The sequence below is a fragment of the Mirounga angustirostris genome, unplaced genomic scaffold (genome assembly GCF_029215605.1).
Source record: "Mirounga angustirostris isolate CCGP_5_RB_7025 unplaced genomic scaffold, mMirAng1.0.hap1 SCAF_3, whole genome shotgun sequence".
Classification (NCBI taxonomy): domain Eukaryota; kingdom Metazoa; phylum Chordata; class Mammalia; order Carnivora; family Phocidae; genus Mirounga; species Mirounga angustirostris.
Genome location: NW_026991711.1, coordinates 74,808,226 through 74,829,541, shown reverse-complemented (window position 1 = coordinate 74,829,541; position 21,316 = coordinate 74,808,226). Strand labels below are relative to the sequence as shown.

The 21,316-nt window shown below is 42.2% G+C and overlaps 1 protein-coding gene and 1 pseudogene across 1 annotated transcript in view; both read left to right on the top strand.

Annotated features, from left to right (window-relative positions):
* The window catches only part of ATP8A2 (ATPase phospholipid transporting 8A2), a 603,997-nt gene that overhangs the window by 337,976 nt on the left and 244,705 nt on the right, over positions 1–21,316 (top strand). The window contains exon 26 of the mRNA XM_045869211.2: positions 18,329–18,512. Within this exon, the coding sequence (XP_045725167.1) occupies positions 18,329–18,512 (184 nt within the window). The remainder of the gene's footprint in view (positions 1–18,328; positions 18,513–21,316) is intronic.
* LOC123840013 (U6 spliceosomal RNA) lies at positions 5,436–5,549 on the top strand (annotated as a pseudogene).

Genomic DNA, 21,316 nt, shown 5'->3' with positions numbered 1-21,316 from the left:
TAGTGCAGATACAAAAACGGTGCGTACTTAATGTGTACAGTTTGATGTTCGGACAAATGCAAATACCCATGAAACCATCACCACAGTCAAAGTAATGGACATATACCCATCACCTCCTACAATGTGATCAGGAAGCTTATGGAATGGTGATCTACTAAGCTTAGGCTTGTTCCTGGAGGGGGAACCCTGAGGAATTCAAGAAAGTGCAGTAGGAAGAGTGGCCTTTTAAGTATGGCAAGGCTGCAGTGTGGACAGAAGTGGAGGGCAACAAACCCATGGGGTTTCTGCAGATTTTCTTTAAAATGAAAAGGAAATTAAAACCGGAAGTTCCGATCATTATTGAGAAGAATGAATTACTTGAGATAACTGTAATACTGTCTCCTGATCAGTGACATCTAAGTTTACTTTAAAAATAATTCTTTGTGTGTAAAGAGCTCCTACTCGTGTAGATAAAATATCTATTTTGAAAGAGTTGCTCTGGAAAAACATAGAAGTCCTTCTGGGATTACACTGGTAGTTCGGTAACGTAATGTAGAAGCAACGTATCTGTTTTTGAAGCCTGAGAATTTGTTGTTCTGTTTGTGCAGGGTCTAAAATTAAAGTGAGCTTTTGGACTGTGTCACAGTGTACTGGAAAACAGAGAGAGGCTCGGGTGCATTGTGTATAGGGGTGCCGGTGAGCTCACAGCCAGCACTGCTCTCTTCAGGGTACAAACTCCACATTTTCCTGGTGAAATGTAGCCTTCTGTGTACATGTGATTTATTTGGGAGAGGTGGGCTTCCTGAGTCTTCTACAACCTTCTCTTTATTTATTTGAAGGGAACTAAGTTAATCCCACACCCTTGGCTTATTTTGAATTCAGCCTCATCAGCAGATGTTTAGTGAGGCTGAGACTGTAGGTAAGAGATGGTGCCTGGAATGGGAGGCATAGAGGCAGGGTGCAAAGAAACATCAGCCTCTTGTTTTGCGAGACTTTTTCATATGTTTTGGTATTTAGAATGTTGAGATGTATCTATGTGAGTCTGTAAATATCCTACAGTGTAATATAACTCAAATGGCTACGCTCAAGGGCAAAGGTGGCCACGAAAGTTTTTAAAGAGGAGTACAATTGAATAAGGTATCAAAGGGTATTTAATCAGCTTGTGTTTTAAGAACTTACTTGCTTTTTCATGATAATAATAGTACCTATTTTCAGTGTGAAACACAGAGAACAAAAAGGAAGGCATAATTCACCTAAATCCATGCTTGTCAGAGATAACCACTTTCTCAGTCGTTTTCTCCTGCAGCTTGCTCTGTCTTCATTCAGTGGTACACCATGGATGTCATGGATGTACGTCTCCTGGTTCCAAGGGGACACATTTTAGATCTACGGTGTTCTTGACAGTGTGGTACTTACGGGTGGTGCTTTTAGGGCTGTCTTAGGCCCGGCACCTCATCTACTGATCTGGTTACTTTCTTAGCGTACATTCTTGCAGTTAAATTGCCTCTTCAGAAGTTATATGTAGTCCTACATATATGTGTTGTAGTAGACTAGGGTGCCTATTTACCCACACATCAACTTGTGTATTTTTAGTGTATTTAGTTTTTTTGACAAACTCTGTTCAAGCTGTTCCCTTCTCCTGGACTATTCTTTGGTCGGTTTGGCCTGCCATCTCCTTCCATTCTCTCAGAACTAGCGCAGAGAAAGACAGCTATGATTTCTATCTTACTTACTTTATTTATTTTTTTTTTGGTGGAGTCACTGCCCTCCACCATGTCTTTGGCTGCTCGCTCGGGTTCCGTCAGTCTTCACCTGAAGTGCAGCTGGCTGGATTGGTGCATGAATAGATCTTAGCGCCCTTATTGGAACAGCCAGTGCTGTCCACAGCATGTTTAAGAACACCGTATGGGCAAAAAAGCAGGTAAATCTGGGAAGTGGCATCACAAACAGATCTGGAGGATGCACATTGGGACTTGCAGCCCGAATGATAATGCCCAGGGGCCTGGTCCCATAGCTGCCTTTGGCTCAACCCACACACACATTTAGAAAACTATCATTAGCCTATTCAGCTGCCCAGCTCAGTGCTGACTCATATGAGTGTTGGCCAGACATTCGGGTTGTGTGGTAATTCACTTCCCTTCCCTTTAATGAATGCAGCGCTCTGCCTTTTAGAGCCGTGGTGTGTCGCTGTAAATTTGGAGACTCATTCTAGTGGGGGAAGAGTGTCCACAAATATTCTCTGAGTGCCAGCCACAGGCCAGGTATTGAGGTGAACATTGGGGTATATTGTGGTGCTGGCCTTTGTGGGGGGACCACAGAGAAAAAATTATCCTCATCATGGAGGGATGGTCTCTCCATGTCTGTGATGATGTTTCCCAGCTTCTGTCTTGGAGATGTGTTGTCATGAGAACTGGCAGCCCCACGAGACTCATGGGATAATGTTCTGGAGATAGCATCTCCCTGACTGTGGGAAGGGTCTCCTTTGCCACTGTGCTTGGTGGGTGGGTGCGCACACACACACACACACACACACACAAAGAGAGAGAGAGAGAGAGAAGCACCATGTGTGTCAAAACAGCCCTCAGAGTTAAAGAAAAGTCTGTTTCCTTAGTTGACAGAGCATCTGGAAGAAATAGAGAATGCATATTTCCTAATGACCATTAAAGTGCATTAAGCCAGTCTTCATGCATACTTTTCTCTCCTTCATTCACTCAAGGACTTGAAAACAGAAATTACTCCCCTTGCACTTAGCATCATGTGTGTATGACCTGTTCTAAGAGCGGTTAGGCACGCTGCCGATACCATTTGACTCGGTTGAGATTGAGAGCCCCGCCTTATCACTGTAGCACCTCAAAAATGTCAGACTATCGTTACAAATCTAACTTAATTGCCCGACACATTTATATTGGTTAGCTAGTTTGCTACAGTCTATGTGGCTGGATCATTGAATATATTTTTCTTTGTTCTGTTAATGACCTGAACTTCATTACCTGCCAATAAAGAGCTCCAGAATGTACAAAGAAAGCTGACAAAGGGTATTGGTGGCTTATTAACTAACTGGCCTGGTGTCTGCTTTACTACTGCTCGGATTATCAGAGAGCAAGTCAGACAGAACGTGCTCATTGCCGTGCTCACTGCCCGGACCCATGAGACTGTTATCTTTCCAGGAAACAGTGACTTTCATTTCAAATGGAAGAAACCCTATGTGATTTTTTTTGAGCTTTTACTAATCTGATTTAATGGGCTATATATAGCTAGCTTCATAAAAACCAGCCAAAACTATCTTTTCAATAATGTTGAAAAATATTTTTCTTTGAGTAAAAATTAGTATCTTCAATTTTAAAAGAACTTTACCTAGAGGTTTGGCGCTCACATAAGGCCCCAGGTAAGTAAAGTGTCCTGGAGAATTGTCTGATGTCAAAAGTAGGCAGAGAGGTCTTAGCTTTAAAATTTGTTCAGATCAAATATAAACAAGTTCATATTTTAACTTTTTAAATAATATTTAATCATTTCAGAGATAAAGTGCTTTTTAGATTTTATTTTTTATTATAACAACAGATCATCTGTGATGTAAGAGAATTACACATTTCATTGTGTAGGATAACTGAAATGGTCATCTGTTGGAGGGGGTAGTTCTTTTTTTTTTTTTAAGATTTTATTTTTTTATTTGACAGAGCACAAGCAGGGGGAGCAGAAGAGGGAGAAGCAGGCTCCCCACTGAGCAGGGAACCTAATACAGGACTTGATCCCAGGACCCTGGGATTATGACCTGAGCCGAAGGCAGTCAGTTAATCAACTGAGTCATTCAGGTGCCCTGGACAGGGTAGTTCTGTGTTTGACTTATCACTGGTGTTATTTTACATAGTTAGGCTTGTTTGAAATTTATTTTATATCAATTTCTGTCCCTTTTCTTTGGGAAGAGTAAAATGGATTATGGACTTCCATTTTATTAATTGTATCCTTTTTGGGTTATTTGCTGTTTCGTTTCACTTTAGGAGACAAGAGTAAGAGGAAAAACTATATCTAGTACATGAGTGAAGAAGAATCATGCTTCCATGTTTGATCATGGGGAGATCACGCTTGTGGCGGTTGCACTTTTTTTTGTGTTTGTGATGTGTTCTAATGAACAGCTGACATGATTTTAGGGTATGAAGACAGACTGAGCTAATTACACAGTTCTAATCATTCAAGAAAAACTGATATTATTACAATTCCATCTGCAGAGGCAGGCTTTCCCCACTTTAACTGCCAACTTCGCCCAGGGACAAAGCTTCTGAGAGAGGTGTGCTGACCATCGTTTGTTCTTTGTTCCCATTTGCTCACTGCTCCAAACCTCCACGTGCTCCATTTCCCTCACAGTGTCTAGCAGGACTGCTTCTATTATTTCTGCAACGTGATCCGTGGAGGGAAACTTGGCAGCTACCATGGGGTGCCAAGCACTTTGTTGGATGTACGGATAATTAAAAACTGAGGACGTAATCTTTACCCTGCAAGAACTCACAATCTTATCTGTGTTTACATACATTCATATTCAGCATGTATGAATATTAGTGTGAATTAGTATGCAATTTAATGGGTCGGTATATAAAGAAATTATGTAAAGTTATACAGGAAAGCAATCAGATACAGGACTTTAAGCGAGTGGGTGATAAATTCAAATAAGGACACATTAGCCAAAATTTTTCTTCTCTGCTGTTTCTCATCCCACCTCCATCCAGAAACCCTGGGAGGCCCTGAAGCCAGGAACTTAGGGGAGGGCCTTCCTAGCCAGGACTAGCCCGAAGCCTGGATGGCATCCTCAACAGAGAGGTGATGAAGGGTGGTGGGCACTTAATCCAAGACTCAGGTAGAAGCTATGATGTGGGGTTTTTTCCCCCATCTTTCAAAATGCTTACTCACCTTTAGCATGTATTCGGTCTCCAGGAGGCATGTGGCAGCGGAGATAGCCACAAGTCAAAAGCGAGAATGGAGACTCGGGATCAGGTAACTTTGTGGGGCTGTCAGAGTGCTGGGCGTAGATGATCCCTTGCCTGCACTCTGTCCCCCAGCCCGGCCCTGCCCGATTGTTCGGCAGAATTTGGTGAAGCTTCTCAAGTGGGTATTTGCACGGTGGCCAGGAATGGAGCAGGGTGGCTGAGCAGGCAGACCTCAGGTGAGACAGCTGTGGTTAGGTCCTGTCTTGGCCACTCGTTAGGTTCTGTGACCTTGGGCACATTGTGTCAACGTCTTTGAGCCCAGTTTTTTCACCCTCAAGTTGGTCAGGGTGACACTCCTGATTTCTCAGAGTTGCAGTGAGGATTGAATTGCCCAGTGTATGGAGGGCACTTAGCTCCGTTACTGATGAATAAGTAGTGTGTGTTAAATCATCACTTGCTGTTGCTCCTTTGTGATTATGATTATTATCATAAAATAATAAAATATGTTTGCTTTCAACTTAAAAGTATAAGTTTTAATGCTTGCTTTGGCAGCACATATACTAAAATTGGAAAAATACAGGGAAGATACAGGGAAGATTAGCATGGTCCCTGCACAAGGATGACATACAAATTTGTGAAGCATTCCATTAAAAAAAAACAACAACAAAAAACAGTATAGGTTTTAGAGCTTAAGAAACATTAGAAACCCTTGTTGTTGGTCACAGAGGTGAGAACACAGAACCAGGGAGGTTGTCTGTCTGGATGAGTGGAGGCAAGGATGCCAGTTCTGGCCTATCAATGGATTCCTCTCACGTGAAGCATTCCCCAGGATCCCTCCTTGTTCATCTGATCCCACGTGGTCCTCACCTGAGTTATGTCCTCCCTCCTCCACAGCCTGAACACAGAGTGCACTCAAAACCTGGAAGAGAACAGACTCTCCAAGGGATGGGGAAGCGGGGTCACTTGTAAGAGGGGGTAGGATTTTCTTAGCAACCCACAGGATCATAAAGGCTTTCCCCACATGTAGGTTAGGAATACCTTGGACCTCAGGTCACAGAATCTTGGTATAGGCTATATGATTGGGGGAAAAAAAGCAAGCTTCTTTGGGCACAGTGCATGTTTTTATCACCTGTGTGTCCCTGAAGTCTTGGCATTCACTTGTCACTTTGCCTTGGAAACGGGGTCATTCTAAGTGGGTGACAGGTCATTTTGTTACGTGGCCAAAAAGATTGTAACACCAAAGGTATCACTGCTTTAGATTCTATCTAGAGTATATGTCAATTCAATTTAATGAGATACTATATATTTGTGTGAGGGAAATAAAAGAAAAAGAGGGTATTCACTCTAACTTTGCTTGCTATGACACAGCTTTAGCCTCTCTTAATACATTCCCTTAGTTGAGGCTCAGTTTGGTTGATGACTCCCATTCTCAACTGTGAGGTGGGTATGACTGCAAGATTTAGGCATTTCTCACCTTTTGCATTGTATTTCTAGACTCTTACAGGATGAGAAGTAAAATGCATAAAGCTGGGAGCCTCTGCTGAAGTGCTCCTGATACACCCCCTCGACTTCTCAGGTTTCTTGGCTGGAAATTTCTTCATTCTGAACTCCTCTCTGGTTGTAGCCCTAACGCAAGCAGGCATGTGTGTAGCTAGCTCTGGTCTTGATCTCCTTGCCAAGCTCAGCATTGGGCTCTCTGCCCTGACAGCAGCGTGATCTTGCTCACTTGTCCACTGCAGCTGCCAGCCAAGGTGAACCGGGCAGGTGTTGGTAGCACTGGCCCCGCCTACCAAAAGCCACATAAAGGGCAAACTTGATTTTTAGGTGGTGGCCGCTGCTTACAGGAAGCCGTAACCTGATGAATGTGGTTGTTGGTGTATTAATTTACTCTGAAAAGTATAGCTACCAGGTGGACTTGAAGGTTGAGATTTGGGCTTCTCTGAACAGGCGTTGTAATGAACAAATACTTTAATTTTTTTTTCTTTGATTAAAACTGAAAGATGATCATTACTCATAAGTATATTCTTGAGCATGAAAGGAAAAATAAAATTAAGAAGGAGTACAAGGAGAGCTGTGTTTAAAGTCCAAAACAATCACTGAAAAATGGGTAATTCAACAGACATTTGTTACCTATTGTATTTGGTGCTACAGGTTTTAAAGAAGAGCAAAAGAAGTCCCTAAGACCAGGTAGATAATAGCCTAAATATGGAGACAGAAATACGTAGCCAACTCTATTTCAGACCAGACTTTGTCCAAAGAAGTGCTATTATGAAAGTCTTAATCAATTAGAAGAGAAAGTTGCAAATTAAGCTTGCGGTAGATTAAGTTGACTGCTCTTATACTTAGCTGTTATAATTGATTTCTTCTGTGGGCACAGAGTGTCTCAGGGCTCATGTTCTCTCTTTACACAGACCTTCATATGGTTGGTCACTGTGCCCATACTCCCCCCCCAGGCCCTCCTGCCCCATCAGCCTGATGTCTGTCGATCTTTCTGTTACTTTCCAGGATTTTAGCAGATGTATCGAACCAGTAGGAGTCATTTTCATGTTCTGCTTTGGTACTGGTAGAATGCTGCTGCTTCCCCACCCACCCCCGATAAACTTCATGTTTTAGAACAGTTTTAGGTTCACAGCAAAATTGAGTGGAAGGTACAGAGACTTTTACAACATGCAGAACCTCCCCCACTGTCAACATCCACCCCCGCCAGACACACCGACAGTGGTACATTTGTTACAATCGATGAACCTACACTGACACATCCTTATCACTCGGAGCCCATAGTTTACATTAGAGTTCACTCTTGGTGTATATTCTATGGGTTTGGACAAATGTACCTCCAGAAAGCATTACCAGTTCCTGCTGTTGAGATCAAGAATTAGTGGCTTATTAAATATAGGCTTTAGATTTGAGAAGGGGTATATGATTCTTGGAAGAAAGAGCTTTGTCTAACTTCTCTGCATTTCCACCCAACAAATTCCACTCTCAGATTTTCAACTTTGAGACAATGGGTGCACATGGTGTCAGTCACTGCCGTTCCTGTGGCTCTCTAATGCTCTGGGTTGCTTGGATCAGGCCTGGGCTGAAAGTCAAGAGGCAGAGAGGCTGCCCCACTTTTTCCATAGTACAGGTAGTTACAGTTTGGCTTATTTATTGGATTGGTAATCAGGTGACCTTTTTGACAGGTGAAGGGCAGGTCTAATTAAAATCATTCTATTAAGTGTCTTGGTCGTCATTTATTTTCAGTGGTGCATGAGCTCATGATCCCTGGTCCTGAAGGAGCCATAAGCTTGCTCTGAAATGTCAAAACTCAAAGCCTTCTCAGGTTTCCTCCTGGTTCTATTTCCTATTCCCACCGTCCCCACAGCAGAGACCAGGCACGCTGTTTTGAAATACTAGTGAAATTTGCAGAGAACAATAAGTGTATGTTAACTCCAAGGAAGGCAGACACTCCTGAGAGAGTTTGGGGGGCTTTAATAAAGGATTTCAAGGAAGCAGAGTATCGAATTAATGCTTTTTGTGCTAAAAACATTAAGGTATTTAAATGTGTTATTCTAATCCCTGTTTCAGCCTGGGAACAGAAGGATCTAATATCTTTTATTTAAATCCCAGCCTTCCTAGTCTGGGCCCTTCTTTTCAGCCTAGTACAGGAAGAAACAGACTGCAGCCAGTTGACTTCAGTGAATATAAACCCGTATGTAATTCACAACATACGACCTATTAAATTTTTACATCAAATGTGGTTGCCCAGATCTTATCGTATTCTGTATCATTTAGTGGAGATGTTAGGTTTTCAGAAGCTAGACTCCTGCAGGAGCGCCACTTTAACTGTTCTGTTTCCTGGACGTGCAATAAAATTGTCGTGGACACAAGTACAGATGCATAAATTCTGAACCCCCAAGCAGGGGATACTTATTTCAAAGTGAGCCCTTTCTAGTTGTGGAGTAAACTGATCTTGGGCAGACAGGGTGTCCTCCCTTTCCCAGAGAGCCGATCCGAAAGCCTCAGCTGCGCGGGCAGCATTTATGGCCAAAGTGCAGGCAGGATCAGGTTATAAGGGTTTTTTTCGGTGAATAAAGAATATCAGGTTCCCTCACAGCTCACAACTGTACGATGGTTGATCTCTGCCTCCTAGGGTGGATAGAAGAGAAGGCTCACAGGACAGTGAAGGCAGTCACCAGTCAAGTAGTAATTAAGATCAGTGATAAATATAGAGCCTCATCCCCAAATCAGTCATTAGGGTTTGTTTCCCCCCTTGAGAATTCTTGTTTGTTGAGAAGTTTTTTGGATTTTGAAATCAAGATTTAGGGGCCATATAAGGGTGACTTTGGGTGACTAGTATCTAGTCATAAAGTTATTCATATTTAAACCCCCCTGGGTAATGCATTCAACGTAAAAGCGTAGAATACTTTACGACACTAGCAAGGTTGTTTTTCAAGTTTCAGTACTAAAAGGTAGGAGAATCAAGACCACATTTTGTGCTGTATGTGTGTGTATGAGTGTGTGTGATACTGAGATGATCAGTGACCCCATAAGGCCATAGTATTAAATATTGGGTGAGTCAAGTGAACCTTTTGAACAACAAGGAAATTATTCCTATCAATTGTTAGTATAGTGGTCCATTTGTACAAATAGTAATTTTAAAAAGCTCTCACATCCTCTTCTCGCTTCCAGCCTGCCTGGCTGCCCCTCCGTTCTCCTCCCCTTTTTGATAGAGTGTGAAGGAGAGCTCATCTCCTGTTTCTGAAAGCTGAGGTCTCTTCTGGAGTGTGGAAACATTGAACCTTGGTATTTTTGAAAAAAATGAATTCTTATACCATGTTGAAAATAATCTTTGCCCTTTTAGGATGCTATGGAAATTCTAAGCTTTCTACAATTTGAATTTAATATATGCCCAAATATATGTGTTAAATTCCTAAAATGACTGTGGAATTCCACGACGACGATGTAAAGCAGGATGGTGGCATAGCTGTCACATTGTGCCAACGCCTATATTGGGCCTGTGGTGCAAGCGAAGGGAGCCAGCCTTCACACGGGGAATGTCGTCAGAACTTCCCCAAATCAGCAATACCATCAGGATATCTGGACTCTTTGATTAGTTGCTTAGCAGATCGCGTGGCATATTGGCCTGTATTTCTCAAGGGTGTCTGGATCATATCAGGGTTCATAGCTATTTCATGCAGATTTGTATCACCAATAATGAGATCTAGGTCTCTCATTTTACTCAGCCAGCAACGTAAATTCTTATTCTACCAGGCAAGTGTTGGAAAGTGACTAACAGGGCAAGGGTATGTAGGTATTCGAGACTGTGATAGAAGGTGATTTAAGACTGGAATCACCATGGAGGGAGCAAATACCTGGTGAGGTGCTTAAACATGAAGACTTTGTTTGGATGATTTGCTTTGCCCGCCATCCCTGAGACCATTTGAAAAGACTTGGTAAGCCAGTGTGTGTTAAGCGCGCAAAGTGCTTATGCAAGATGATACTCAGGAGCTAACTGTTGGCTTATTGTAGTCAAAGCATGACAATCGAAGGAGACGGTGGGGGGAGGCGGAAGCCCAGGCTTATGTGGTAGCCCTTCCCAGGAGAACTCTATGTGAAGCTAAGGAGTGTTGTCTGCTACATGTCATTAAGAGGTGTCACAAAAAGCCTATAATAAGCCTATAATGTTTTTAAGGATATTAGTAGAAATCAGAATCAAGGCTACTGGCGTATTTGGTCAGAAAATTTGCAAACAGTGTCCATTCCTAGACCACAGGAATAGTGGGCTGTTTCTAACTCCTTTCCATGGGTGATAAACTTAGATCTCACAGAGGTGCACCATTGTTTTTGTATTGCTTTCATTGTCTCCATCTGTGAGTAGAAGTAGTCTTTCAGAATTACACACCAATAGCATGTTCCCATTTATAGGAAAGTTAATGAGGGTGCCTGGGTGGCTCTGTTGGTTAAGCGTCTGGCTTCAGGTCAGGTCATGATCCCAGGGTCCTGGGATTGAGTCCCACGTTGGGCTCTCTGTTCAGCAGGGAGTCTGCTCCTCCCTCTGCCTGTCACTCCCCCCTGCTTGTACTCTCTTTAAAATAAATAAATAAAATCTTTAAAAACAAAAGAAAGAAAGTTAATATATTTTTAAGTAGAATTGTATTTTTTCCTATTCTTCATAATTATGATTAGAGATATAATTCATCTTAGAATCATGACTTTGGTAGTTAGTCACTATTGAACATCCACCATATAAATGACTGGGTTGGCATTTAGGGTGGCGTGTGAAGAGGGAAGGATGGAAAAGGAGGGGAAGGGGAAGGTGAGGGAGATAAACTCATCCCCCATAATGGGTATAATCATTACACTGCATACATTGAGTTAATTGAAAGAGATATACCTGTTAAATAATTCCAGGGTCAATTCTTGAAACATGGGTGTCCATGATATTCCCACCTGTGGCCTGTCATCCTGTCTGCTCTTTTATGAGGCAGCTTTTTTATAAGGTTATGGAGAGAATAGTAACTTCAGTCATATGGCATTTTGTAGGAAACCCCACCTTTGATATTGCTAATCAAATGTGGTTTGAACTTTTTAGGGATGGAGAGAAATCCTTCCACAGGAGGGCCTCCAAGACATCTCAATTTTTGGAGGAAATGCTGTGATAGAATAGAACCCTTCAATGCCAGAGCAACCAAAGCCAGAGACGCTCATCCCTGAAAGTCTGTGTATGTTGCTTATTTAACAACTAGGTGTATGGTGCTCAAACCCATTATCTCTTGGATGGCTTTTTGCCCTGTAAGCACTCATTCTGCTTTTGAGAATGTGTTCTGCTCCAGCCCCAACCCTATGTGGCTGCCTCTTGGTCAGGCACTGAATTTTTTTTTTTTTTAATTTTATTTTATTATGTTATATTAATCACCATACATTACATCATTAGTTTTGATGTAGTGTTCCATGATTCATCGTTTGCGTATAACACCCAGTGCTCCATTCAATATGTGCCCTCTTTAATACCCATCACCAGGCTAACCCATCCCCCCAGCCCTCTCCCCTCTAGAACCATCAGTTTGTTTCTGAGTCCATAGTCTCTCATGGTTCGTCTCCCCCTCCGATTCCACCCCCCCTTCATTTTTCCCTTCCTACTATATTCTTAATCTCAGGAAACAAACTGAAGTTTGCTGGAGTGGTGGGGGGTGGGAGGGATGGGGTGGCTGGGTGATGGACATTGGGGAGGGTATGTGCTATGGTGAGCGCTGTGAATTGTGCAAGACTGTTGAATCACAGACCTGTACCTCTGAAACAAATAATACATTATATGTTAAAAAAAAATAAGCACTGAATTTTTGAAATAAAACCTGAACTACATCTTCAATTATATCTTTGTGAGGTATTGAGACACCATCTCTTATGGCTTCCTCATGTAGGAGGTAGCTCCTTTTCTATGTGTACATTTTTATAATGAGGGGGCACTTAAGTCTACTTGAGAACCACTGAGTGAGGGAGTTTAAATCTCACTTCTTTGTATCTACGCATCAACTAGCCTCAAGTACCTATTGGGTTTGCCCAGACACTCCTTCCTGCCACCCCCTCTCCCCTGAAGCCTCCCATCTGCCATTCTGCTCTAGGGACTGTCCCAAGCTGCCAACATTATCTGCTTTTGGAGCTAAGGGCTATGGTGAGATGCACTAAGAACTGAGACATGAGATTAAATTTGAGAGAGTCACACATTTTGGGTCAGAGCACAGGAATGGAATGTTCCAGAAGGGTAAACTATCCAGGAGGCCTGGACAGTGCCTGTGTCAGTGCACTAAATCCATCTAAGGAAAGAACACAGGGGTCAGAACAGGTGTTGGTCAGCCACGGAAGCACTTATTAAACAGATACGTAGGATAGTTTAATTGTTTTTAGATTTTTAGACCTCTATTTAGGTGTTCATTTATCTGCAAACTGAGTATTTTTTTAAGATGTTGCAATTTCTGAAATATTTAGGATTACTGGCTGCTATGAGAAATAAGGTATAATATTTTAATTTTTAAGGAAAGAGAATCGCTTTCATAAGGATATTATCTTTAAGTTAATGGGAAAATGGAAATTTTCATAAATTAAATCCTACTCGTTGGTTTCTGCATCATTAAAAAAAAAAACTTACAAAGTCCTGTAGACCATATTTTTGGTTAGTATTTCCTCTCTCTCAGCCTATTATGTGAGACATTCAGATTGGAAGACTATTTTAAATGAAATTCCAGCCCTATTTTGTACTCACTAGTTGGGGGTTCAAAGCAAAGAAGAACCTATATATACAAAGCTTGAAAGAAGGGGATAAGATTCAGTGTTCCTGCTAATTGTTAAATGTCACCTTATGAAAATTTTACATGTATCTTGTGCTATGGAAATGTAAGCCTAGCTAATTAAAACATTTGAACCAGAGAGCTCTGTGATCTTGTCCGGGTCAGTGCTAACTCCATCAGTGCTGTCCATACACAAGCAGCCTCGGCATCACCTGGGAGCTTGTTAAATGCACACTTCTGAATCAAAACCTCTATTTTTACAAGCTCTCTAGGTGATTCTGATATTCACTTAAAATTCAAGACGTATTGATCTAGGCCAGTGGTCTTCAAACTTCCTTTTCTGTCATAAGGACTTTCTATATGGGATGAAGAAGTTTGGGAGTCCAATTAGTAAAAGCATTTAGTGAATCTGGTTAATGAGTAAGTGTTGTAGCTTTAGTTGAAGTTCTCTTGGGTGCCCCTGAGGGGAGTGTCTTGTGACTTCCTTGGCTCAACTGAGTTCAGTCTACAAGTCAGTAATAGAGGTCTACCTCTCTTTGACAGATGAGACTTCTGAGCTCTGAGAAGGGAAGGGATTTAAGTTTGCTCAGATGATATTGCAATTCGGAATTTAGAAACTCATTCTGAGACCAGGGCTTTTGTAGATCAGATAAATTTAATGCATGATCATTAATTCTAGAAAAGCAGTTACCAAAGGTTCTACTTAAGCATTATATTTGAAACAATTTTAGAAAGTAAGTTCTATAATTTCAGGAACACAGGGGTGCCTGGGTGGCTCAGTTGGTTAAGTGTCCAACTCTTGGTTTCAGCTCAGATCGTGATCTCAGGGTCGTGAGATTGAGCCCCATGTGGGGCTACACTCTCAGCATGGAGCCTGCTTAAAATTCTCTCTCCCTCTTCCTCTGTCCCTCCCCCCACCACACGTTCTCTTTCTCTCTCTCTCTTTCTCTCCCTCAAATAAATAAATAAATCTTTAAAAAAATTTTAGGAACACATATTCCATAAAATTAGACACTCCAGGATACTGAATTTTTTTAAGTCTCAAAAGGAAAACTTTTTTTATTTTAGAATCTATTGTGTTAGCCAAAAAAGTAGGTAGAATATCTCTCCAGTTGATTAAAGATCTTTGATTTTGTATTTTTATTCATAAGGCACTAAAATAGGTTATGGGACTGTCCCAAGTGCCTAGCTTAGCTCAGATGTGGTCTGGAATTCTTATTTTATAGGTTGAATGTACTATATGCTGGGAATACTTAAGTGTGGCATGTGATTCCATGTTACAAATTAAGATTAAAAAAGAGCTGGTTTGTGCTTTGTGGCAACTTGGCATACTAAAATAGTTTGTATGGCTGAAGTGAAATGGTGCCTATTCAGTTCTGTAGAAATTAGCTGTTTGACATCTGTTTTGAACCCCTCGTGTGTGCTAGAATTATATTTTCTCAAGGCATCACAGCCGAGGGCATAATAAATCCTTGATGAGAATTTCATGCTTCTAAAGTGCTGGAGTATGACTCGGTTTATATACCCCCATCAGGTTCTCTCTTTATTCTTGCTTTTTGGGAAAAGGCAGCTGTTGGACTTTCATAGATTTTGCTTAAAGTCATCGCAATCATGACTTGATTTGTTGGAGATTCAAATCCCAGAGTGGCATTGTAGTGAGTATATTTGACTTGCTACCTGCTTGTTGGCTGGCTTATTGCTAAACTCCTTGACACAAAAGCATCAACTTTAACCTCGAAGAAAACCATGGATTTGTGTAGGAGCTTCCCACCACAGCCCTGCCTGCCTCCCACAGCACCATGTTTGTGTGGTTGAGCTTTCTGTCCTACAGATTCCCCTTTTGCCCTGTAGACCTCATTTGGCTCTGCATCACTTCAAGTCAGCTGACAAAGAGACCAACTTCTCGATTACTTGGGTGGCATGTGGAATCTCCAGGAGTCTCAGTCTCAAGCAGCCCAGTGCTATTTAAGTGTACACAGAAGAGGAGTTTGAGATTAAACGGTGGTGAAGTCCTACTTCAGTGAGTGAACGATTGTACTCAAAGAGTGATCGATGTGACCATGGAGGGAAATGATCAACGCAGAGGTTCCCAGATTCTCTGCATTCACCATGCCCTAGTGTCTCAGTAGTTCCTCAGCAAAGCCCATAGGCCAAGAAAGAACACCAAACAGGTCTAACTGTTAGGAAGGGAGGGTCAAACAATTTAAGAAGTATTTATATCCTAACGACTTAGCAGACATTTGAAACACTAATGCACATAGCTGGAAAGAAATAATACTTTCTTTTATCCTTAAATAACCATAATCACTTGCCAGTGCTATGATATGCGCACCTGTTACACTTTGTACACCTTCTCAAACCTTGGAGAAAGCGTGAATGCTGTGTCCCTCATTTCCTGTCCCACGTTGATTTTTCACAAGCTATTTGCTTTTTATCACAGCAGCTGTGAAAACTCAGCTTCACAAAGATAATGTCATAAAAAGGAATGTAGCAGGGTGCTGGGGTGGCTCAGTTGGTTAAGCGTCTGACTCTTGATTTCGGCTCAGGTCATGATCCCACGGACATTGAAATCGAGGCCCTTGTTGGGGGGTGGTCCATGCTCAACGGGGGGTCTACTTGAAATTCTCTCTCTCCGTCTTCCTCTGCCCCTCCCCCTTGTGTACTCACTCTCTCAAATAAATAAAATCTTATAAAAAAGGAATGTGGCGTGATCTAATATTGAAACTGTGAGCTACTTCAAGCTAGTATGTTGTACTACTATCTGAGAGATGTTGCTGTATTTTCCTTGAAAATCAATAATTTCCCACTGCAGCACCCCAGAATACTTACAGGGAATCATGGGTTAGGTGGTATGCAGTTCTCAGATGTGTCCAATTTTCTTTTTCCAGCAATCAAAGTTTTGCAGGTGGGGTAGGAGATAACATTTGTTTCACACTGCCAAGTTAATATAATGATTTCACATAAATATATCAACCTTCTCATGAGGTGGTTGGCTCTCATTTTCCCATTTTTACTGATGGAAAGACAAGAACTCAGAATTATTTCCACTGTTTAAATAGTGTAGGGAACAGAAGAAGGTCATGCTCACTAATTTAACTTCAAATCCTACATTGTTTTCTCCATACCATATTTGATCTCTGCTTCTATTAAGCTTAGAGATGAAACGGGAAATCACATTTATGTAGCAGATGAGAATTGTGAGAGCTGTGTCTGCCAATCAGGAGTTTAAAGAGAGAGGAATGTCAAGGTCAGCCCTGGGCTCCAAGTAGCCCTTGCACAAATGTGGAAGGAAGAGCTACAACTTATATCCTTGTCCATGAAAATTGCTTACATTTAGGTACCTGGAGAGTCAGTGATGGAGACAGTAAAACTTCCCGTGATTTCATGTTAGTATATATATATATATTTATATATATATTATATAAATAATATATATATATCAGATATATATATTATTTATATAATATATATATATATATAATGGTAGGTCTAGTAATCTGCTCCAGGGAGATAGTGATTCTGTTCTGCTCTGCTTGTAGCTGTCTAGAAGATCATACTTGGAAGTTATTTGTAAATTCTGAAGCATGCCTGTTAAATCATGGGTGAAGAATCTGGGACTGTTTAGCTAGCAGGCACTGAACTTTGGGAGGAAGGATGTGATAGGTGTCTTTGTAGTTCAGCCTTCCTAATATTTGAAAGAGGAGTTATACTTGTTCTAACCTAACCCAGAGGACAGAATTAGTACTTTGAAGTATGCATAGCTTATCAACTACAGAAAAGTAATAATAATTTTTAGTGGTTGCAGTTGCCCTGGGAGGCAGTAAATTCCCATTATTGAAAATCACTGTGAAAATGATAAAAGAGATAGTAGATCATACAACCTGGGTCCTAACGGCCTTTCAACCTGTAGATTCTGTTTTTCTAACTTGCTAATTTTCATTTCATTGAGCAAAGGCTTTCAGAGTAACTGTGCTTTAAATCCAGTTTGCTGTCTCCCCAAACACAGATAGGTCTCTGTGTTGGTAAAATTAAATGTAAGGTAAATTTTAAGTTTTTTGTTGGAAACTGATGTTTTGAAGGTCAGAGGCCATATGAGAGGTCCTAGTTCTACTGAGAAAGCCTTTAAGTGTCTATTCTAGTTTACAAGTACAGTACATGTGTGGGTGCAGCCAGTATATCTCTGGGAAACCCGGACAGGCCTTTTACTATGCGCATGTGTGCTTTAGTCATTCAGGAGTTTACCTGTCAATTTCCCAAAGTGACTATCAGCTCACCAGTTCGGAATTTAAAATAAATCAGTCCTGAGGTACTAGTAGTTTTCTCAAGTCATTGTATTATCTGGTCTTATACTCTGAACAAAGACTTCCTTATAATTAACATGGCTGTGCTTTAGACCCCATAGGTTTATATTGGGTCTTCTTCCCAAATGACTTGAGGGCTTATGAAAAATAGCCCACATTCTTTGCTCCCTTGCAGAAACAACCCCCCTTTGGCAAAGATAATCTTATCTTCTGCCTTTGGGCTGTGCTTCTGCACAGTTGAGCTTTGGTAGACCTTCTGTCCCTACAACACCCCCTGCCACCTTCTTAAATCCTTCTGCCGTGGTTGCCCTTCAGACACTGCCTCCATTTCTGAGGTGGAAAGGGGAAGGCTTTCTTCTCTCTCACTCTGGTCCTCTTTCTGCACTTCTCAAGGCCCTGCCAATTTTCTTTCCCTTCTGTGAAAGCAGATTTTACAGAAAATTCCCTTGCCAGCCCTAGGTTGTATATGATGAACAGTAAAGCAAAAATGGGGTCTGTTCTAGTTTTCTGATTTATTTGGAAGACATTTCGTAAGACCTCTGTAACTAGCTTCCTTGCCTTTATCATTCAGGGGGGCACATGTGCCCCTGAGGAGTTTGCACGTATGGTCCCCACTGGGCAGAGCGATTACAAACAGGCTGTGTTTTAAGTTAATTTTGACTTGTGTATTTCATCTGTGAAGTTGGCAAATACTTGAAAGGCACAAGCTACTGTTTTCTGAAAGCTTCTTTGCACATGAGCATAAAATGTATGTACTGGATTTGGAAATTGTCCAATAACTGCCCTTTCAATGTAGCTAAATGTAGATTACAGCTGTTTCCTCTGGAAAGATGCATATAATCATCATTTCTTTCTTCTCTTACAGGGTGTCTCCTCTGCAGAAGTCTGAGATAGTGGACGTAGTTAAGAAGCGGGTAAAGGCCATCACCCTCGCCATTGGGGATGGTGCCAACGACGTTGGGATGATCCAGACAGCTCACGTGGGTGTAGGAATCAGTGGGAATGAAGGCATGCAGGCGACCAACAATTCGGATTATGCCATCGCGCAGGTCAGAGGCATGGTTGACCAGCTGTCCCGTCCTGTTGACAGAGGTGTCCACTGGGCATGAAGGTCTGATTGGTGCTTGACCTTTAGTCTAGCCCTAAGAACTCTGCCACCCCTTTTGAGGTTGTGTCTAGACAAAACCACCAGAGTATTCAGATTTCCCTGTGGCCTTGATCTTGTGCAGTTGAAAGGCCCTGTACTGCTGGTTGTTTTGGTTGGTTTTGCTAGCTGTGAGGTTGGCCAAGCTTTCTGTACTCCAGGCAGGGCGTCATTCCTGACAGATAGGTCTCTGATCCTGTTAATGATGGTCTCTCACCCTCAACTCCCACATTTGCTGCATGGGCTTTTCCTTGTGCTGTCCCATGCTAAAGAATGGCTGTGCTTATTACATCTCTTCTTTACCATCCTGACCCCAGAATCTGTCCTCTTTTCAGAAGGTGCTAGAACACTCTCTCCTCAGGCATTCGAGGTCAGGGGAAAGCAGTGGTTTACAACTGCTACCCTCTCTGTAGCCATAACCAGGGTGCGGTAGCCATAACCCACGGTCAGTAGCAAACAGCCTCCTGCTATTAGGCCAAGTTCAGCCCATTCCTCTCTGGATCAGATGTTGCATGCAGGAGTTCCTGATGCACTTTGTAGTTACTGAACAGATGGCCTGAGGATGAAAGAATTGCCGACTCCTCAATGATAGATAGCTAAAAAGTGAAGGAAAATAGCTAACCTCCTGACCTTAGGTGACATATCTAGAGCATTTGGCCTGCTTGATCATCCAGAAGATCTAGACCTCATAATGGGCACCGATCATTTCCTCCTGTCTACAGATTGCAGTATGTCATGATAAAATGCCTGCTGGTTAGCCTGGTGGTTAGCTAGGGTTTCCTCATGTCCTTCTAGTGTTTAGTCATTTGAAGAATGTGTTAACCTTAATCACATGAACACAGGTAATAATGGCTTTTTATCCCTTCAAGCTGAGATCAGGGGCTGCGTATGAACTGTGAAAGAGCTTCCAACAACCCCAGGGCTGCAGGCTGGTCCTGTGCAGCTTTGGGGTCCACCTCCCCAGAGGGGCTTCTGCATTAGATCACCTCTCCGATTCCCTCCCAGCCGGTGGTTCTGCAAACACAGGGAGGAATTACAAAATCCTCATGGCTCCAGAAAGTACATGAAATCAATCTTGTTTCTCTGTTGATTTCAACTAAATCCTCAAGATAAATGCTAAAGTAGGTAGGGGAAGGAATTCTGATTGTACAGGTGGGAACACTGGGGCTCCTTCACATTGGGTGACCAGCCTCAGGTCCGAGCATCCAGGGTCAGAGAACACCAGACCTGTACGTGACCTTGGGGACCAGCTCCACACACCTGCCCATTCACTTTCCTGAGTCAACCACTCCGAGGCCTGTGGGACTCTTGCTTCCTGTAGTCTGTCAGCAGCTGTAGATGTTATACACCCCAGCATTATTAAATACTTGAGTTATAGCATCATGTGGCTGGAAGGGATCTTTAGAGGTTTCCTAGGAGTTCCAGGCAAATATTTGTCTGTCTTTTTCTTTAAAATGTCTGGGGAAGGGAGATTCCATGACCTGCTTTATTAAAACTGCATACTAATAGGCTGTGGAATCTGGAGCAATTGCTCTCTTCAAATTAAAAGCATCAAAGAAGCGTAGGGAGGAGGAGAGTTAGAGTTAGAGTTAGGGGTTTTCTTGCCCCACTGCTGTAATAGTGTTCACTGCCAGAGGAAGTGACGAATGGCCGCATGTGTCTGTGGGTCTTCATTTCTCCTGTCCGTGGTCCTGCCCACGATTGGGGAGAGGTCCTGTTGTTTCAGGGGAGCATTGCTCTTTGCCTTACACCTTCTCTACCCGACTTTAGTTAGAAGCAAGAAAGGCCGCAATTTTATGTATTCCCTTTGCCCCCAGTGAAATGATAAATGTCTCTGGTTGAAGTCAATATCTTGGGCTTTTTCTCTTTATTGCATGTGGATGAATACATTTTTGCTTGGGTTTTTGAGGCAATGCCCTGGAAGCTTACATACAGAGGAAAAACTAGCTCCCAGTCCTTGGGAAGAATGATGAAATGGGCAGAGCTCCAGTTGTACTTCTTCCCTGGTTGCCTGTGCTTTTACCCACAGCACAGCCCCTGCGACTGCCAGCCGCCTGCTGGTCTGCTACCTTGCCCACAGCCCGTGGGCAGCCTGCACCAGCGACGTAGGGCACAGCGCCTCTGGCCCCAGCTGCCTCTTCTCCTCAGGAGGCGATCATTCCTGCCCCCTAGCTTCTTAACATCTTTTGAACGACCTCCTGAAAATAGCGTTTTGATTTAGGTTATATGTATTTTTTTCCCCTGAACACAAATCACTGTAGCACTAACGTTGAGTCATTCCGGATGACTCCAGCAGATGCTCTGTGTGCCCGCTGAAGTTTAACATCAGGGGGTCTGGGTCAAATGCAAACTTCCTTTTTATTTGTTTAGCCAGTTATTTTATGATTCCCCATTCCCCTTTGGAATCCTTAATGAGCTTTTATGGAGAGTTTTATTTTTCCATATGCACCTACTCCTGCCATTTTGAAGTGGCCATACAGCTTTTGGAGTATGCAGTTGAGTGACCCGCCTTACCCCCATCTCCTGGGTAGATCTCTCATGAAATGTGATGTCATGTCAGATTGAGCTCCCTTCTTCAGGACTAATGGAAATTATTACGTGGCTTCCTCCTGAAAGAAAATGTTTTCTTAAAAGAAAATTACATTTCCAATCAGAGTTTTTTCTTTTCTACTGATAGTTAAATTTAATTTCAGAAGTAATCAGAAATTA